Source organism: Xiphophorus couchianus, chromosome 4, assembly GCF_001444195.1.
Source record: "Xiphophorus couchianus chromosome 4, X_couchianus-1.0, whole genome shotgun sequence".
Classification (NCBI taxonomy): Eukaryota; Metazoa; Chordata; class Actinopteri; order Cyprinodontiformes; family Poeciliidae; genus Xiphophorus; species Xiphophorus couchianus.
Window position 1 is genome coordinate 14,025,255 of NC_040231.1, and position 16,621 is coordinate 14,041,875.

Genomic DNA, 16,621 nt, shown 5'->3' on the forward strand with positions numbered 1-16,621 from the left:
TGCATATGTGAGTTGGTGACTGACCACATTGTAAACATACATACAGACTTCTGCAGAAACCTTGGCACATATTTATCCAAATGATTATAAAGGCTACTTTGTTATAAATATTAAAATTGCAAATGAGAACATTTGCCATTTCAAATGCACCAGTGTCATCATGACACTGGTGTCCTAATGGACCCATTGACAATATGTAAGTGTTTTGAGGGTGACAGTTAAGGGGCTAAATATAGAATATGTATTGATCTTTAAGATGTTGGAAACAGCTTCTTTAGACCTATTCAGCATAAGTCACCTGGCATGTGACTTCATGCATAAATATTAGTATTGATTTGTTTGATCTTATCACATACTGTGTTGTTTGTTAGTGTTTTTATTTTCTCTTTTGCTGGTTTTGAACATGTATCTTTTGTGCTTGTTTACTAGGAGCCCATATTCAATTCCAAAACTTCTCCTCGGAGGACAACCATGACTTCCTTGAAGTCCGTGCCGGACCACAACACAGCTCTGCTCTCATTGGTCAATTCACAGGCTCACAGATTCCACCACCATTGATGAGCACTACTCACCTGACAATCATTCACTTCTACAGTGACCACTCGGAGAACAGGCCAGGGTTCAGACTGATCTACCAGGGTAAGTTGCAGTCATTTTTAAGGTATGATTTGAGAAACAACCACAAAAATTGACTGAAGGCTTCATCAATAATAGAACAAGACTGAATTCAAAATATGTCTGCTATTATTGTTGTTCTCATTTGGTGGGAGGTAGTGGAAGACAGTGGTTGTCCAAATGATTAAGGAAAAAAAAAGTCTTCTTAAAGGCTTAGAATAAATTAAGAACTCCTAACCTAGAGGCCAAATTACAAAGCCTGGCAACTCAAAGAAATGATTTATGGGATGAAAAAACACATATTGCTATAAGGTTTCGAGCTTTGATCCCTGGATGAGTCATGCTAAAGACTTTAAAAACCTTGTGGCTTTTCGTTCATCATTAAAAAAGATGGATTGCCAGTAAACCCTTGTGAGAGACTGGCATCATGTCCAGCAGGCTTTACTTGTAGCCCTGAGTGTTTCACTTCAAAGACACGAGAGATGCATTATGGGCCTGTATGCCAGAATAAGTAGAACAAGGCTTACTTACACATAAGCTAATGCACATTTATGTGCACATCTTAATTTCTTTCTTCTTCTCTGCAACAGAAAGTCCCCTAATACTGTAACACCTGTCACCCTCCTCCTACTTTTATGTTTGAGGGGTGCCAAAATCCTTCTGCACATTGAGTAACACCCAATGACACCTGACAGCAATATTCTTTGGCAGGAGGCTGGAGCACACACAGAACCTTGTGATTACAACCCAAGCAGAGTGTACCTTCATTCCAGTGCCATTCTACATCACATGCAATCTCAGGTGTTTAAAGCTTAAGAGGTCGTGAAACTGCATATCTGTGTGCACACCTGTGCAACCGGAGCTGGATAAGTTCTCAAGCCAAAAATGTGACTGTAAACATACTGGGAAAATGTACCCATACTCTACCATTTGAACCCAAGTGTGGCATATAAAAGCTTAAGGGAGCTCTAATTCTAGTTATAGGCATTGGCACTCTGACATTGCACTGCTGATAAGTGCATTTTTCAACACAAAAATTAGGAAAGTTGTTCCTGGAGTTAGTTGAAGCCAAAATGTTGGTTGTAATATCCAAACTGTAAGTTCTATTGCTTCTACAAGCATTTCATCTGGCCTACATACAGTATATCCAAACTTCTGCTTACTTCTTTTCTAAAATTCATTTTATACTTTTGAATTTCCAAATACTAGCCGTAATAGTTTGGACTAGTTTGTGGATATTGTTTTAATATCACATTGTTCCACATATGGTAGTTTGTGGTAACACAGACTATTCTGAAAATGTTTTCTGCCTGTAATATGTCATCAGATTCTTCCTAAGTTTTAGATCCTACTTTTACCAAACATGCTTTCTGTGATTCAGACGACTGCAGAGCACTAGAGACTGTGTTTAAGATGACCTTGTGTGAGTTGTGAGAGTTCTTTCAAGTGCTTTTAGGTACCACTCGTTATGTCACCCTTTGTGGTAGCAAGGACTTCAATGTCAGTCACCTCCTTGTACTGTGAAAGGCACATTTAATGGAAAGGCTTCACTTGCCAGGACACCCATGAAGAGAAAAATATGCCCTTCTATAGACACGCATTTGCTGGTATTTCCTCAAGCAAGTGCTGACATGTTATGCACATATGTGCACATAAGAGAGAAAAGTTGCTCTTAGTACTTGTTGTCTAATATGTGTATGTTTATCTTAACTATCTGTTTATCAATCAGTAGCATATTTTTTGTTCCGATGACCAAAACCAAGAATAATGTGAAGTCAATTGCTACTATTTCTGTGGTAACTTTTCTTTCTATGTTCTATCTTTTTTTATCTTTAGCTTATCAGCTTCAGAACTGCCAAGATCCTTCTCCTTTCCCAAATGGTGACATTATCAAAAGTGACTACAGTGCTGGACAATCAATAACCTTTCAGTGCTACTCTGGTTATGTTTTGATTGGACACAAGGTGCTAACGTGCCTCCATGGGACAAATCGGAAATGGAATCACCCCTTTCCCCGTTGCGAGGGTAAGAAAAACTGGATTAAATCAAACTCAATCTAAGTGAGAATTAAATTTCAGCTGTCTACCATGTTCATCTTTGAGGAAACTATAACTTATTCAATATGTTCTTTGCAGTATTTCAACGTGAACATGTCTTTAGTGCCAAAGTTGTAATAACGTAATTTCATAGGTTCCTTTCACTTTAGATTTGTGTGGTGCGTTTTGTACAGGGCTTGGTTTATTTTCTGGGTAGTCGTCTTTGTTCACAAGTCTGGAATCTCATCCAGACTCTGGTCCAGACCAAACAAGCAAGAACCTGGTCTACCTGAAACCGTCTAAGAATGTGGAAACAGTGCAATTAACATTCTTTCATTAATTAAGAAGGTGTAAATATATATATATTATTTCTAATTTGTTTGGAGCTAAATAGAGTTGAACTTTGGTGGTTTAATTTTATAAATTAACCTTTGAATTTTCCCTGTTTTGTTCTTGAGTCACTATGGAAATGGTTGCTTGTGCCTCAGTCACGAAGAATGATTTCAAGATTAATCATATACCTCACCTTCTGCAGTTTAACAGTAACTTCTGTCTCTTCGTTCTTTTTTCAATTTTTCAAACTGACAGTCTCATAATTCTGCTTCTTACAGCTCCTTGTGGATATAATGTGACGGCTGAGAATGGGACCATCTATTCACCTCAGTACCCCAACGAATACCCCAACTCCCAAGACTGCAGCTGGCTCATCAGCGTTCCCCATGGCCACGGGGTTTACATCAACTTTACTTTGCTGCAGACAGAGCCAGTCACAGATTATATTGCTGTCTGGTAAGTCTTGGGAAATTCACACTCATTCATAGCATTCACTCACACCACATACAGAAAAGGGTGGATGTATTGTTTTCATCATACAGTTTTTTGCATCACTGACAGATCTGTTTAGGATGTATTCATCCATTCCCTGTTCAGCTGTAATGGACATGCCGCCTGATAGATTCTAAATTTTCTTAAACTCGTGGGATGCACTTAATGTTCTCTAACCCCACAGGATGTCTAATACTGGTTTTCTTTATTATCTTTCATCATATGTTACTGAGAGACTATCTTGGCTTTACAACGGCATGCACCAGAATTGTTTTAAGTCTAGTGGAAAAAACTATTACCAAGCACTGTTCAGGTAAAATCACCCAATCAGGTTTATTTATGAATTGTGCACAACTCGGAGAACTCGTAGGACAATCAATAATGAACCAAGTCTGGATGAAAAGCTCTGAAATGCAGAGACAACACATGAGTTTTATACCAAGGATAAAGGCTCCAAAACAAGGGGTGAGGCAGTCTGGTTCTAATGCAGCTGTGGAAAACAACTCCCAACTTTCTACATGTAACCCAAATAGTTATATTTTGGTGGGACTGTACAGGAACTTAGAATAAACATATAGCAATACAATTAGCAGATGTGACCTTATTATAATTTTCCACTTCAGTCTCAAACAATTCTTTGTAAAATGATATGATGTTTAAATTAGTGTAATGTTTATAGCAGATGTTACATGTCCTTAAACCTAATACATAGACATGTGTACACTCTGCAATCAGTATATAACCTCTAGTGCTGTAAAGATGGGATTCAGTTGTTGTTGCGCAACACCCCCCCCCCCCCCCTCCTTTCTGTCTCTACTCTCTCACTCTCGTACTTCCTCTTCTGAGAGGGGAGATGTGCTACCAGCTCTCCGTCTAACGGGTCCGTTGAGTTTCCTAAATCTGCTGGGATTTACCCTGTCCAGAACTGAAGTAAACTCTGTTTAAGCTGGTTTCGAGAAACGATTCGCCTGGTTATCTGACGGCCTACATCCAGGTGTCCCACCCTTCTTCCCCCTGTGAATTAGCCAGACTGAGCAGCCTACAGCCAACTAGTTTCACAGAGCACACCTGTTAACGGTCGCTCGTTCTCTATTTTGCAACTTGCATTTGTTATTGAACCAGGTAGGTTTTAGTGACTCGGGCGAGTCCCAAGGATGAGGTTTTAAATATGGGCTACCAGCAACCTAAAAACATTTTCCACCTCTTCCTCTCCAGAATCAAACATCACAGCTATTTTACAACCATCAAAGAACTTTAAGGTGACTCATTAACTGAATGTCCACAACATCTTTTAGATTTTCTTTATGCTAAATATTTTATTAGTAAGGCATTTTTGCAAGGGTCAGTACAGCTTAATTCAGTAGCAGAAATAATCAAATAAGTAAAATCAGTCATCTAGTCTATCTTTCCCTACTGCTGATACTGAGAACTAAAAAAGGGAACCTTTGAGAGAGACGGACGGAGTTTGGCGTTTCGAACCCCAGACCTGGCTTGATGATGAAGAAGGTGTGGCAGCAGGAGGAAGATGTTGATCGGCGAAGGCCAGGATCTCCGCAGGTCTGATGAGCTTCCTCTCCGCATGGATGCTGAGGTCACACAGGACTTGGTGCTGGCAGGAAAAAAGGCACCAGTTCTTCTTCCTTGTCTTTGTCTTCATCTTTGTCTTTGGGGTCAGAACCCAGCCGATGAGAGAAGTGCGATTCGAAGCCACAGATTGTGGGCCAGACGGGTTGGTCTCCATGTGCAGGACAGTCTCCGGCTCCGTGGCCCCGGCTCTTCTTCAGCTGCAGAGTTCTTTGTCCATCTCGATCTTGGCTCGAAGCTGCCCGGAGGATCCAACAAAAGGTTCCTCTTTTGCACTCACCTTATATAGGGTTCATCCACCCCCCTGGTGCGCCTGCTGTCTGCTTAGACAGATGATCTCATATCCATCACTGTCTTACAGACATTTCCTGATGTCTGTGCCAATGTCTCAGGGTTGCTCAACCTCCTGTGTCCCTTGCCTGCACAACCTTTCACCTACTCTCTACCTCCAACATATCAGTGATGTTTAATTGCAGTTACACCTTTTTACACCATTTCAAGTTTAATGTCAAAATCACATTTATATCACATTTATTTTCTTTAGCTTCTCTGATTTAGCATTCATTTATAATTTTATAACCATAACTTATATCACATTTATTTTCTTCAGCTTCTCTGATCTATCATTCATTTATGATTTTATAACCATAACTTATTAATTATTCTTATTATAATCTTAATGTGAGTTATTACAGATGTTTTTCTGAAAAGAAACCAAGAATAATACATGATTCTAATTATTTACTACTAAAGTTACAGTTACTTGTTTTTCTTGTAGTTCCCACAAATATAAGTGTATTATTACAAGTAAACCAATATTCATATAAGTATTTTACTTTGAATCTTATCCAATTACTAATAATGTTTAGATTTAATTTTTTAAAACTTTCATGCTTTAAAATAGTCTCAGCTATTTTTATAAATCTGCAGGCTGGAAACTTCCTCTTTTTCCAGGAAACCTGCTTTTCCTGTTTAATGACTCTCTCTGACTGACTATGATTTCTTATGATTAGATAGAAAAAAGTAGAATTAAAGCAAAGTTTGCATGAGACAAAAACAACACACACAACCAGATTTATTTTATTGACACTTAAGTCTACTGTTGGGCCTTGATATCACTTGAGTGATTCATTTTAAAGATAACTTTATTATTACTGTTAAACTAAAATCTCTAGCATGGGGAAGTGGGATGAGCTCGGATTTTCTTGACACCCCCTCCACGAGGTCAGACCTTTCACATGCTGGGAGTCCATCACCCTCCTGCAGTTCGCCGTCCTCATCCCCTAGAAAGAGAAGAAGTTCGTCTGGGATGTGAAGATGCAGATTCTTCATCCTCAGTTTTCACAGAGGGCTCAGTGTAGTCATCAAAACTCCACTTCTCTTGACACCCCCTCTTTGGAGTTTTGATTTCCCCCATGAGGTGATGAATGTCGAAGAAAACTTGGATCGCTCTGATTCTTCTACAGGAACCTTCGCTGGATGAACTGTCGGTTCTTCAGGATGTGGAATGGTTCTTTAGGGAAGATGGGCTGAGACAGAAGGCCTCAAAAAAAAAAAAAATCAAATTCTGGCTGTTCAGCAGAGCAAAGCAAAAAGCATAAGCATCATGACGCTTTATCCGTAATCATGATCCTTTTCCATTTTAATCCATCAGGTGGTGACAGGAGTTCTTCTTTAGCATAATCCAATTTCTTCACGGCCCTCCCAGTCCAAAGCCTTGAAGTTGTTCTTTGAACGGCAACCTTCCTGTAATAGTGACCAGTCTAATATAGGATGGCATGGTGCTTGATTCTCTGGCCATCTTCTTGTAATGTTCTGGTTCGCTGTAGCTAAGAACTGGCTTGAGCACTGCTTCCTCATGGACCCCTTTCTTCATCAGTAGTACTGTGTTGAAGTTCAGTACTTACTTTACAAAATCTCGGGCGTTGAATCTCAGCTTGATCACCGTAGCTGCAGGCCGATCTTGAGCTTTAATCCAAACTCTCTGCCCTGTTTTCAGTGACACTTCAAGCTGCAACTTCCCTTTTCCTTCCTAAGCAAAAAGGAGAAGTGTCTTCGCCTCCCTGCTTTCTGTGATGTGAACGGAGTTCCTCTGCAGGGGAAGACCTGCTCTTCTAGCAGTTGTCACTGTGTCCATCAGCACCAAGAGGTACTTCTCACCTCTCTTTCCTGTTGTCCCCATTGGCTCTGCTACGTCCATGCAGACTGAACCCCATGGGACTGTGCTCTTGATGAACAAACCTTCCATCCGCTGCCCTGGGTGCCCTGCGTATCGACCACATACCTCAAAGTCACACAGCTGCATCGGATGGGCTGAAGGGACATCCAGCAGTCCTGCTTGCTCAGTTCTTCACGGGGGTGTAGCACGCCTGCATATTCGAGGGCCTTATGCACGCACCGTACTACCTGCTCCCCGTGCTACTCTAGGACCACCTGTCCTTAGGTGTTCTGTCCCACTTCTCGGTACCGACAAAGACGATCTTCCTTTGTTGGACATAACAGTCCACTTCATCATTCCCACGCCAATGAGCTCCCTCATGCGTGTGTGCTCTTTGATGCTCAACTTCTATCTCCAACTGCATTTTTAGCTCAGCAATCTTTTTCCACAAATCTTTGTGTGCCACGGGCTTGCCCTTTGCAGTCTCGAAACCATTTTCTTCCCAAATGGCCAAGTCCTCTCTAAGGGCCTGAGCACAGTAGTAACTGTCAGTTACTAACCTGGCACTCTTGATTTTCCTTTTCACCAGCTCCAGCAATCCTTCCAGTACTGCCGTTACTTCTCCGGCTTGAGCACTACCGGGAGCTTTTCCTTTCTGACGGCATTTCTCTCTGCCATCCTGCTTCAGAATAAATCCCCAGTATGCCGACTGGTCGGACCCCTTTCTGGATCCATCGGTGTAGATTGTCCATTCCGGTTGTTCTGGCTTCTCAGATGTCTCTTGCGGTCGTTTCTTACTGGTGGGTTGTGCTGGCCCAATTTCAAGCTCCGGGTCCAGCAGGATGTCTTTAACCATGTCTGCGTCTGTGTGATGATGTCAGCTGCTGGTGTTTGTTCCTCTGTTGCCGGATGTCTTCTCGATGGCTGCAGTGGAGGACGCGGTGTGCTTCCTCATCCATCGTCGGCTGATGACACCTTTCTCCGTCTCCTCTGCATGGTTGCTGGCTGGTCTGGTCAGCATTACATCACGAACCACTCCAGCAAGAGTGAGCCAGCTTTCCTTTGTCAGGGGTTGATGTTTCAGTTCCTCATTCTTGGAACCAACTTCCCCACTTGCTTCAGGTCTGAGTCACAGTAGCTGTGTAGAAGCTGATGCAGTTCTGTTGAGGTCTCCTCATTTTCCAAAGGATCTGGACGGCCGGCTTCCTCCGGTTTCTTCCCCAGATTTTCCTCCTCGAAGTGATCATCCATCACTCCGTCTCTCTGTCGGTTCGAGTTGTCTATCCCCCAAAGCCTCTCTTTAGCCTTCGAGCAGGGATGGGTCTAGACTATGTTGGCTACTAGCTTCACTGTCTGGATCCGGTCATTTATCCTCAGTAGAAGCTTTCCCTCACCTGTATGCTATACAGTTACTGCAAGGGTTGTGACTGACGGCCTTATCAGTCACCATTAACTCTATTCCCTAAGAGTTAACCATCCAAGTGAGCTATTCAGAATCACACATCTGTTTTTACTGACTTGGTTTATGGGGCCCTCCTACTCCGTTGGATCGAGCCCCACGTTGGGCGCCACTTGTTGTTGCGCAACACCCCCCCCCTCCTTTCTGTCTCTACTCTCTCACTCTCGTACTTCCTCTTCTGAGAGGGGAGATGTGCTACCAGCTCTCCGTCTAACGGGTCCGTTGAGTTTCCTAAATCTGCTGGGATTTACCCTGTCCAGAACTGAAGTAAACTCTGTTTAAGCTGGTTTCGAGAAACGATTCGCCTGGTTATCTGACGGCCTACATCCAGGTGTCCCACCCTTCTTCCCCCTGTGAATTAGCCAGACTGAGCAGCCTACAGCCAACTAGTTTCACAGAGCACACCTGTTAACGGTCGCTCGTTCTCTATTTTGCAACTTGCATTTGTTATTGAACCAGGTAGGTTTTAGTGACTCGGGCGAGTCCCAAGGATGAGGTTTTAAATATGGGCTACCAGCAACCTAAAAACATTTTCCACCTCTTCCTCTCCAGAATCAAACATCACAGCTATTTTACAACCATCAAAGAACTTTAAGGTGACTCATTAACTGAATGTCCACAACATCTTTTAGATTTTCTTTATGCTAAATATTTTATTAGTAAGGCATTTTTGCAAGGGTCAGTACAGCTTAATTCAGTAGCAGAAATAATCAAATAAGTAAAATCAGTCATCTAGTCTATCTTTCCCTACTGCTGATACTGAGAACTAAAAAAGGGAACCTTTGAGAGAGACGGACGGAGTTTGGCGTTTCGAACCCCAGACCTGGCTTGATGATGAAGAAGGTGTGGCAGCAGGAGGAAGATGTTGATCGGCGAAGGCCAGGATCTCCGCAGGTCTGATGAGCTTCCTCTCCGCATGGATGCTGAGGTCACACAGGACTTGGTGCTGGCAGGAAAAAAGGCACCAGTTCTTCTTCCTTGTCTTTGTCTTCATCTTTGTCTTTGGGGTCAGAACCCAGCCGATGAGAGAAGTGCGATTCGAAGCCACAGATTGTGGGCCAGACGGGTTGGTCTCCATGTGCAGGACAGTCTCCGGCTCCGTGGCCCCGGCTCTTCTTCAGCTGCAGAGTTCTTTGTCCATCTCGATCTTGGCTCGAAGCTGCCCGGAGGATCCAACAAAAGGTTCCTCTTTTGCACTCACCTTATATAGGGTTCATCCACCCCCCTGGTGCGCCTGCTGTCTGCTTAGACAGATGATCTCATATCCATCACTGTCTTACAGACATTTCCTGATGTCTGTGCCAATGTCTCAGGGTTGCTCAACCTCCTGTGTCCCTTGCCTGCACAACCTTTCACCTACTCTCTACCTCCAACATATCAGTGATGTTTAATTGCAGTTACACCTTTTTACACCATTTCAAGTTTAATGTCAAAATCACATTTATATCACATTTATTTTCTTTAGCTTCTCTGATTTAGCATTCATTTATAATTTTATAACCATAACTTATATCACATTTATTTTCTTCAGCTTCTCTGATCTATCATTCATTTATGATTTTATAACCATAACTTATTAATTATTCTTATTATAATCTTAATGTGAGTTATTACAGATGTTTTTCTGAAAAGAAACCAAGAATAATACATGATTCTAATTATTTACTACTAAAGTTACAGTTACTTGTTTTTCTTGTAGTTCCCACAAATATAAGTGTATTATTACAAGTAAACCAATATTCATATAAGTATTTTACTTTGAATCTTATCCAATTACTAATAATGTTTAGATTTAATTTTTTAAAACTTTCATGCTTTAAAATAGTCTCAGCTATTTTTATAAATCTGCAGGCTGGAAACTTCCTCTTTTTCCAGGAAACCTGCTTTTCCTGTTTAATGACTCTCTCTGACTGACTATGATTTCTTATGATTAGATAGAAAAAAGTAGAATTAAAGCAAAGTTTGCATGAGACAAAAACAACACACACAACCAGATTTATTTTATTGACACTTAAGTCTACTGTTGGGCCTTGATATCACTTGAGTGATTCATTTTAAAGATAACTTTATTATTACTGTTAAACTAAAATCTCTAGCATGGGGAAGTGGGATGAGCTCGGATTTTCTTGACACAGTGTAGAGGCAAGAGTGCAATACAAGGACTGCGAGAGTAATGCATTTACAATGGGAACACTGACCAATTCAATCTAAGTCAGCACTATGCCCAGATGTAGGCCCAGAGAGGATTTGGGAACTCTGAAAGTAATGATGAGAGTCAGTGGGGTTTGGGAAATGTAATGAATGGAGTGGCAGATCTGGATTCACACATCGAACAAGACTCAACTGGATCTGACAAGATTGCAGAGCGGCTAGGCCAGGGGTGGGCAATCCTGGTCCTCGAGGGCCGGTGTCCTGCAAATCTTAGATGTCTCCCTGGTCCAACACACTTGAATCCAATAACTGAATCACCTCCTAAGTGCAGTCAGGTTCTCCAGAGTCCTGCTAATGACCTCATTATTTGACTCAGGTGTGCTGAAGTAGAGATGCATCTAAAAGTTGCAGGAGACCGGCCCTCGAGGCCTGGAGTTGCCCACCCCTGGGCTAGGCTGTGCATCATGCACAGCCTGTCAAAATTCGAGATGAGCAACAGATTTATCAGAAAGGAAATTAGGATTGAGCAGGTGTTGTAAGTTTGCTTTTAGATGCGTGACTTGATACTTAGCTTTTATTTTCAGGTTCAAGCAATGCGCTCTGGGGAGTAAGTAGCTGCAGGCGAAGGGGGAAGCAATGAATTCACACTTTGTGGCTTCTGGTTTTTCAATCTGGCCAGCTCATAGAACCTTGCATTTAACCATGGAGAGGCTCTGCACTGAGTTATTTTGCTGCTGCAAATTGATTTTTATGATTGATGTGTTTTTTGGTACATTTCATTTGGAACTAAATTATGAAATTGCATCCATATATGGACGCCACCAAAAGAGCTCGGTAATGTGGGATGAGTACACACATGATGGCTCAGTCCTGCTGTATTTCATGAATATATTTGGAAGCTACTGGGGGCTGACACTTGAGAGAGGAGAGCTTTTCGCAGACCCAGTGGAATGCCATCACCATCAACCCTCCAAGGTTTTAGACAGATTTAGAGGTCCTGGTGCAAAGTCCCACTGCATTTGCAATTATTTTTATGTAAACAGAATCAACTGGCAAAGATACCTAATATTACAATTAATTATCTACTGCTTTTATTTTCAATATGAGTAATTGATCTTGACAAACATAAATGTACTTTTCATGTGGAAGGTTAGCACTCAGAAGACTTGTATCCAATTTCGATTTAGATTATGTGCACAGACAAAATATTTTCTAATAAACACAGCTTCTGTAATGGGGATTGGTTTCATTAAATGCGTTAGAAAAACAGAGAAGTAAGAACACATCTAACTCGGATCTTAAGATGTGGAATGCTGCTGTACCATGATTTGACATTTTTTGAAAAGTTTTCTGATTACAGGTACACTTAAAGTCTGGCACGAAAGTATGGCATGTATGAGCATTTTAATTTTAAATCTTTAATTGTTAAATCTTAAAATATATTAGGGATGGTCCAAAAAAGGTGTGTTACAATTTTAAAAACTTAAGTTTAAATGATTATTTTTTTTAAATAAACTGGCTGAGTAGGTTACATAAAATGAAATCTACTTCTGCATTCAAAGATTTTTGTTATGATTTCAACTGAACAAATTCTTTCAACAAATTTAGCAAAACCGCCAAGCTTAAACTGTCATTATTCTTTCTGCATAGTGGATTTAATTTGGCTGTGCTTTATTACATCATGTTAACACAACACAGATGTGTGTCTGCCTTGTTTTCTCTGGAGTGTTATGTGACAGCATATGCATCCAGATGTGAGGAGCTGCTAACTGTCCCTGTAGTCTTTAACCAGTTGCATTTGGACTTTTGCCTAATATCAGTGAAACAGCACAGTAGGCAGCAGATCCAGGATCACAGTATAAAGAAAAAACCAACAGTCAAAGGTCAAGGGTTGTCCATATATATATAGATAATATGCATATGGACATATACTGTACATCTACTTTTTTATCCACGGTGTATTAGCCAAAGCATTCTTCAGGCATACAATAATTACATTATTTGATTATAATAAAGCCCTCTGTTGCATAAAAATAAAAAATAGACAGACAAAACAATGACATAATCAAAATCTCTATACAATTATAATGTGACGTTCTCCTTTTATCATTGTAGTGTAGATTAGGAATCTTTTTTGCAAAATTATATAAATCTTAATGATAGAGTCTTTAAGATTCCACTATCATCTCTGCAAAACAAAATTAAAATCTTTGTGTTATGCTGCATCTTATAACCCTTATAACTCTGTGGTCATATTCCCTTCAACTTACCAATTCTGAACTGCACTGAGTATCAGTGCTATATATATATATATATATATATTTTTTTTTTTTTTTTCTTTTCTTTGATTTATATAAATACATTTATTTTGTTTAGCTATGTAGGGAAAAAAATAAAACCACAAGATGTTGACTTTCCTTTCCTTTAAAGCAACTAAATAGCAGAATTTTAGAATCTTAAATGAGCTCCAACACCTTCAGAAGACTGAATTATTGAGGAGGCAAGAGATCCCAGGCCCTCCTCATGAATTAACATTTTAAAACCCTTTTTTAATCCAATGGCATGTTCATTAAAGCCTAAAACTGGTCATTTAGAAACCATAGGAAATGTAGCCTTTCAGCAACATTCAATATTTAATGAGTGAAGTAAAGCCTTTAATCTGTGTGCTTTGTTCAATAAATTTGTTTGAAATTGGTTTAAAAAATTGATGAAAAAATACAGGAAGTGCTGAAAGATTCTTCCTTCCTTCTTTGTTAACAAGCGTGTGGATTTTTCAAAGTTTTGTTTTTCTAATGCTGACTGTTTGGTTTATCTCTAATGCGCTAATTAAATCTGTCAAACAATGAAGCATATAACAAGAAGTTCACACTGATCCCTCTTGCTTACCCTTAATCTCCAGGCAAACACTAACATAAATTGTATTTTGTTTTGTTCTTGGAATTTTATTCATGTCAGAAGCAAAGTTTTTAAATATGTTTCACTATCAAGTAATCTGAAGAGGGGTTCTTACAGATAATGTTGGATATATAATATAGATAGGATAACACTGAGATGACTTAAGAAAGATTTAATAACAATGCTGAGAAAACTCAGTATCTTTAAAAGATAAGTTTTCAGGTGCCGTTTCACAGGAGACGTGCACTGAAACAACTAAACTGTTTACTATTAGCTGGAACTAAAACCATTAGCAGGAGCTAATGCAAAATCAAAACAATTTGGAAGATAATTAATGGATGCCTAAAGTGACAATGAAGCATCCTTAAGTCTTTGTAGCACACCCTTCTAATATATTTGAGAAAATATTTTGATCCCGATGCTTACCATAAACAGCTTGAGTTAGAAACAAGAGCACTTTGCAGTATATCCTTGTTTTCTGGGTTGGCATTTCCAAGCAGCAGCTACAGAAACACCAGTCTTTTTTTCCCACTCTCTCCCCTTTAACCATTTTTTCATCCTCATTTTCGTTTCCTCTTGTCATTTCTTCATTGCCTTCAATTTCAAATCCTAATTACCTATGGACCTCTACAATACATTTAATTCCTTTTAATGTTTCAGATTTGTTCTCTCCCAGTTTGAGTGTAAACTGTTTTTTATTCTTCTCGTTTTTTAAGGGATGGGCCTGATACATCTAGTCCCCAGCTGGGAGTCTTCAGTGGTAACACAGCATTAGAGTCGGCCTACAGTTCCAGCTCAAAGGTCCTGGTTCGCTTTCATTCTGACTTCTCTACTGGAGGATTCTTTATCCTTAACTTCCATGGTAAGTAAATGCTCCTACTTACTTACCTACTCCTATATATTATATTAAGTTTTATTTTCATGTTTCTCTCTATCTGCCTGCCTCTCTGCCAAACTGTTTACTTAACTGTCAAAGCACTGAACTTGATAAAGTCAGATTTACTGGTTTTCATTATAGTCCCTGTAGAATTTATCTGTTGTTACTGTTTAAAAATCACCATTTTAAATCATGTTATGTTAGAGGCACAGATTCGGTCAAATTTTGTGCTCCAAGTTTTGAGAGAGGTTGTAAACTCTCTTGATCTCTGTTTTCAATTAAGATGATGTTCTGCTGCTACTTTATCAGCTTACAAAGATAAAAACACATCTGTTGTTATGTTGGGCAGATTATTTTAATTATTTAAATATTTATTTAAACACTTTATTCTGACTACGTGAGCAGTAAACTAGGTTACGTTATTATTAATATATTGACAAATCCATCCATCCATCCATTTTCTGTTCACCCTTGTCCCTAATGGGGTCGGGAGGGTTGCTGGTGCCTATCTCCAGCTACGTTCCGGGCGAGAGGCGGGGTACACCCTGGACAGGTCGCCAGTCTGATATTGACAAATCGTTGTATCTATATCCCTTTACTAGTAATTTTGTGACTGCATGCTGTGATAAACCTAATCTAAACTAAATATTGGATCAGATCAAATATCTATAAGAACAGCGCTTCTTTGGGATTTTTGCGGTGTCTATGACAACAACATTTGGAAAATAAAAACACATGAATAAAAATAGTAATCTTTTACAGGGATTGCACAAAGGTTCCCACACTTTATTAAAGAAACATATGCACAGTAATGTTGCATATTTTGTTGCTCTGTAATCTGCCACATAAGATTTTTTTCTACCTTTTTTCCCCCCCAGCTTATCGTTTGAAGAAATGCCCACCTCCTCCTACTGTGGAGAATGCAGAGATGATCTATGAAGATGAGGACTTTCACATAGGTAGTAGTCCTTAGAGATGTTTTTTTTGTATCCAGGATTTACTAGAAACACTTGCATTGCTCTTACTTGAACTGATAATGTAAAAGATTAAAAATATATACATACAGTGAATTCTAAATTAAATTGTGCTGGTCACTTTTCAGATTAAATCACTTTTATCGGCTTTATTTGATCTGATGCACACACAGTGAGATAACAACCAAATATTGTACACAGTCGGACTTGTTGTGACTCATTTTCTGCAGATTTGTTATTGTAAAAAATAATCACGATACTTGGTAAATACCATGCATAATCTACAGAAGATGGCAACAGTTGTTGTTTTTTTACTACTCCACAATTGCTATTATAATACAAAGTGTCCCTCTGGTTCTGTGGCTTCTCAGTTAAAGAAGATGCAGAGGCATTAACATGAGTACCAGGGGATTGTCCTCATTTAGACTGGCATATTTAGAAAAATGAAACTCACCGTTGTCTTAGATGTTTCTTTATTTTTACCATAAGAGGAGGAAATGCAGTTAACCATCATCAGGCACACAGAGGCATAAAGTTTAATCTATTTCAGCATTTTGTAATTCACACCATACCTCTTTTTTTCTAACCTAATTATTGCGAGAGCTTTAATCAGAATCATCACCATGAAGGAGACCAAATGTTGCACCAAATAGTCTGAGGATACAATTCAGTGTAATCTACAAGTTAAGTTTGGCTGAATTAGTTATCAATAAACATTAAGGTGGTTAAACTGCATTGGAGAAATGATCTGTTTGGAAGGACTACATACCATTTTGTAACCTGCATCTTAGCCTTTCTGATACAAGAGTGAATGCTCAACCAGCTGATGAAAATATATTTAATTCATGCTAAGAGGCTGAAAGGCATTAATAATGTTTTTTCTGCTAAAGAACAAGATTCCTATCAGTTATCTGCCAGTTTACTTTGAACCAGGCTGAATTTATGCATGTTCATAGTTTGCCAATTAAATATTCTGTACTTACTTACAATACTAACATGAACTAGTACTAGCTCCTTCATTTTTAACAAATACAGCTCAAAACATTG

At 39.5% G+C, this 16,621-nt stretch overlaps 1 protein-coding gene across 4 annotated transcripts in view; it reads left to right on the forward strand.

Moving 5' to 3' along the window:
• LOC114143174 (CUB and sushi domain-containing protein 1) overlaps positions 1-16,621 on the forward strand; it is a 437,499-nt gene that overhangs the window by 361,334 nt on the left and 59,544 nt on the right. For 2 of the 4 annotated variants that reach the window (XM_028014977.1, XM_028014979.1), the window contains exons 43-47: positions 430-639; positions 2,452-2,640; positions 3,263-3,440; positions 14,440-14,585; positions 15,479-15,562. In XM_028014977.1, coding sequence (XP_027870778.1) covers positions 430-639; positions 2,452-2,640; positions 3,263-3,440; positions 14,440-14,585; positions 15,479-15,562 — 807 coding nt within the window. The remainder of the gene's footprint in view (positions 1-429; positions 640-2,451; positions 2,641-3,262; positions 3,441-14,439; positions 14,586-15,478; positions 15,563-16,621) is intronic. The other 2 variants (XM_028014978.1, XM_028014980.1) reach the window with 1 other exon arrangement.